The following is a 3,931-nucleotide window of genomic DNA, read 5'->3' as shown; positions in this document are numbered from 1 at the left end:
TTCCTGCTGTGCCGACAATCCCCGCAATTTCTGGGCAGAGCAGTTTCACATAACTCCGGTTACCTTCCAGCTGTCGTCACTGCTGAGCCCACTTACTGCAAAAGCACTTCTCAATAGGAACACGAGTACAATCTTGCTGCGTCATACTCGTGCACTATTTTCTTGCAGGAATTAAAAGAAATACAACAGCCCACAGCCATGTAAAACTTCCAATTACTGTTGGAAGGTAATAGGCTAGAATATAAAGTGATTTTAGTCAGTAAAGTACTTTCACAATCATAAAAAGTACTGGCCATTCCTTTAGGAGACTTACCTGTATTAACAGAAAGTAAAGCAATTTGTAATCTGACAACCTTAACTGCAGACCATATTAGTACTCCAGAGATATTTTATGTGTCACCTCATGTTCCTAAGTGCACAAAACAAGTTACATATTTCTAGGAATCACCAAAACACAACCACCTCCCTGGTGACAGAACTGCATAGTGCAGTATTTCTTGTGCTAAACTCTGATGTAAAAGAGCAGTGAATTAATTTAACCTTGGCAGAGTCGCTGTTTTGCAATTTTGCAGGACAGAGAATGCCTCTAACTCTAAGCAAATAGGTCTCACTATCACAAGTTAATACAACAAGCACAGCGATGAACTTAGGCCAACTACATCTTGGAGATACACGGTACGCCCAAGAACCCTGCATGCAGCAGTTATTGGTACCTTCTTGAGCACTCACAACTGCCAAGAGTATATTTCAGACAGTGTTCAGGAATAGGAAAATCCCATACATACATACCTACCATGAAACACAGAAGTGACTGGGGTCCTACCAAAGGATGGGTTGGTGAGCAGAAGATTGGGAAGAAAACTAGCCAACTGATACTACTAACACCTTCAAAAAGACTGTCAGTATATCATTTAATAGTAGATCGTTGATACTGCTAGTCCATGTTACATTTCAAAAGCAGTATTACTGGTAGAGACCACACAATATTATTGTTTGCATGCAGAAACTACAAAACAGGTCATGGAATTACAGGAAAGGTCATTACTTCCATTCTTTCCCCAGGACACATTAAAATGACAGGTCCTGGCCATTTAAAATCACCTGCAAAGCTTTGTAAAAATAGGTTCATTATACATTTAGATCCAGGCACATGAAACTACTGCTGAAATGAGCAAAATTTAAATCAAAGATATTATCAATGTTTACGATGAGTCTGGAAGACAATTAAGTATTTGAATACAAAATCCCAACACCACAGTACCAATTATTCAACATCGAGATAGAACATGATGGTGTGTTGCGAGGAAATAAAACTAAGTCTTAAATTATGAGAGTAACATTTCCAGAAGCAATACATCTATTACTATAATAATATTAAAAATTAGAACCCTTACATACCCACAAGCAACCTTTTTTCCCCTCTCAATTCTGCAAGTCCTATGCAGCAATCATCATAGACCATGGAGGCATTTTTAATCCCATCTTTAGACATAAATGTAGTTAACAACCCTATTTCCTACACTGACTTAAGTTCCTCCATTAAGTGTATTCACTTTTTCCAAAGTCACAGTCTTACCAAACACTTTCAGGAGACAGCTGTCTACAACACCTAAGAAAAGACCATTCACAAGCTGCTTTCATTAGACAGACACTACGCTATCAGATACACTGCTGCTGCATTCATAACTTGACAGTGAAAAACAGAACACGTAAGACTTCCCAAAATAAGTTTATGGTAGTCAACACAGCAAAAAACATCTCCACATTGCTCCTACCAATAACAGGTGGCACAACCACCTCAATATTAGGGCAGAGAAAGCCATGCAATTGGAACTGCAAACCTAATTCTTTACACCTCAAGACTATAGAAGCTAACTTTTTATTGTGAGGCTCTAATTCAAAATAATTTAAAAAAATTTCAGTAGTTAGATACTGTACTCTAATTCTTAAAATTGTATCTGCCTGCTTCCAGAAAACACCACTGAAACAAACGGTCTTTTCCACAAAAGGAAAAGTCACAGACTATGTCATTCTGTCTAGGCCACTTTTACCAATACAAACCTCCCCAATGCTACTTTGGCTGGATTTTTTCCAATAAAGTTAAAGACAGTTTAACAGAAGATTAGTGCTGCTTCCAACTCTCCAGGGAATATTCAAGCTCCAGTTTGTTTAATAAAGTTTAAATGAAACCATGCAACCTCAGCTTAAAATGTCACCGCAACTTACGGTAATTGTAACAAATGTTCAGCTCGTTCAACTGCCAAGGATATTTTTAGTCTAATAGCGTTACTTAAACTTAATACTGTTTATATGGAGTTACGACTCTATTTTTTTAAACTCACGTCTGTCCAGGTAATGATTTGTGCAGTGCCTTCCAAAACAATCCCGTGCTGGAAACGAGCCTCTTTCCACTGCTTTCACTACGCATATTTATCAACAAGTCATCCTGGAGTTTTCCTTTCAGAATAAAACTGTATCTGAAGCTCAAACTATGCAAGCCTCGATGCCCAACTCCAGACTTAAACTTTGTTTTGCCACCCCCATAAAACTGACCTGAATTTCAAAAGGGATCCCCACCAGCTGTGTCACATATAGGGGGCTGCAGGCAATCTGTCTCAGAAAAAAATAGGTTACATTTATGTAGAAGCCTCATGTCAGATACCCACGTTCTGGACATTAGATATAACAGGAAAAAGGAAAGCAGAAAACACAGCTGAAGTTACTCCCTTCATCCTACTTAAAACTCACAGGGATGCGTAAAATCACGGTTAATCATCTGAAGTACTTACTGTCTAATACTCAAATTCTGTAACATTTACATCTGCTCTATCAACTACTCTTAAATTTCAAGTCTGTTTTGTATAAAAATTGTAGTCCAAATAACATAAATTATTGCTTTATGTATATCACAATTTCTCCTCAGACAGCAGATACTATTATTTTTGCTTACCTTTAGATGTACCTTAAGTTCTGTTTAATTAAACTAAGGTGGAGGAATCAATCCTTACAGTGGAGCTTTGGCAAGTTTTGCAGACACATTTTCTATTAATTTTTGAAATTTTTTCTTTCCACATCCTGTAGCACTAATCCCACCCCCACCTTCTTGTCTTTACCTTGGAAGGTTTTAAAATATCTTGAGAGTAATGCACAGTTCAACGTACAGCACAACCTCTGTCACTTCAAGACAAAGGTCATACTGAAAAGCACAGGACAACTTTATACAGCAAACATCTGTGCAAAACTCACAAAGATGGGAAGCAAATACCTGTCTCAGCAGAAGTTTCTCTGCTGTTACAAGACTGGTAGTGAAATTCATTAAGAACTTTTGCTTGTTCACTTCCTGTCTTGGAAAAAGAGATAGAAGAAAACGGTTATAGCAAATCCAATTCTTCACTAATAGAAGAGCCGACATTGCATATTCTATGATACTTCCTTAGAGACTATGGAATCTAAGCTAAAGTTTGCACAAATTACTTCAATAGTATGTTTTATTCAAACACTGTAAGAAAGTAGTTAAAGTCTGCCTTTATTTTTATTTTTTTTAAAGATGCTACACTAGGAACACAACTGATGTCAAGAATGTAAGAACTGCCATGCACCATAGTCTCTGCTTGGCACCAGAAACTAAACTTCCACCTAAAGCAAAGCTAACAGAGTAACTTATCTTCCCATCTTTCAGCAGATGGCTGGTCTCCAAAACCCTTGCAAAGAAGTTTAAAGATTTACAGATGCATTGAAGAGAAGCAACACCAAAATTTACAAGCAAGCACTGCTACTTAAGATGCAACAGTTCACATGTGAATGCTAAGCATTGTAAGAAACAAATATTCATTTTGAAGGGAGCCTGTCTAAAGGTTAAAAGAAGTGGTTAGTCAGGCTTAAAGGATTTATCACAGCTTATATAACATAATGACTATATACCTTGCCTATG

The 3,931-nt window shown here is 37.4% G+C and overlaps 1 protein-coding gene across 1 annotated transcript in view; it reads right to left on the bottom strand.

Annotated features, from left to right (window-relative positions):
* Window positions 1–145, bottom strand: part of USP32 (ubiquitin specific peptidase 32) — a 56,333-nt gene extending 56,188 nt beyond the window's left edge. Inside the window, exon 1 of the mRNA XM_010286249.1 lies at window positions 97–145. Within this exon, the coding sequence (XP_010284551.1) occupies window positions 97–145 (49 nt within the window). The remainder of the gene's footprint in view (window positions 1–96) is intronic.
* Between the last annotated feature and the right edge of the window lie 3,786 nt (window positions 146–3,931).

Source organism: Phaethon lepturus, unplaced genomic scaffold (assembly GCF_000687285.1).
Source record: "Phaethon lepturus isolate BGI_N335 unplaced genomic scaffold, ASM68728v1 scaffold1514, whole genome shotgun sequence".
Taxonomy (NCBI): domain Eukaryota; kingdom Metazoa; phylum Chordata; class Aves; order Phaethontiformes; family Phaethontidae; genus Phaethon; species Phaethon lepturus.
Note: the sequence above shows the minus strand (reverse complement) of the source record. Positions and strands in the feature narration are given on the sequence as shown.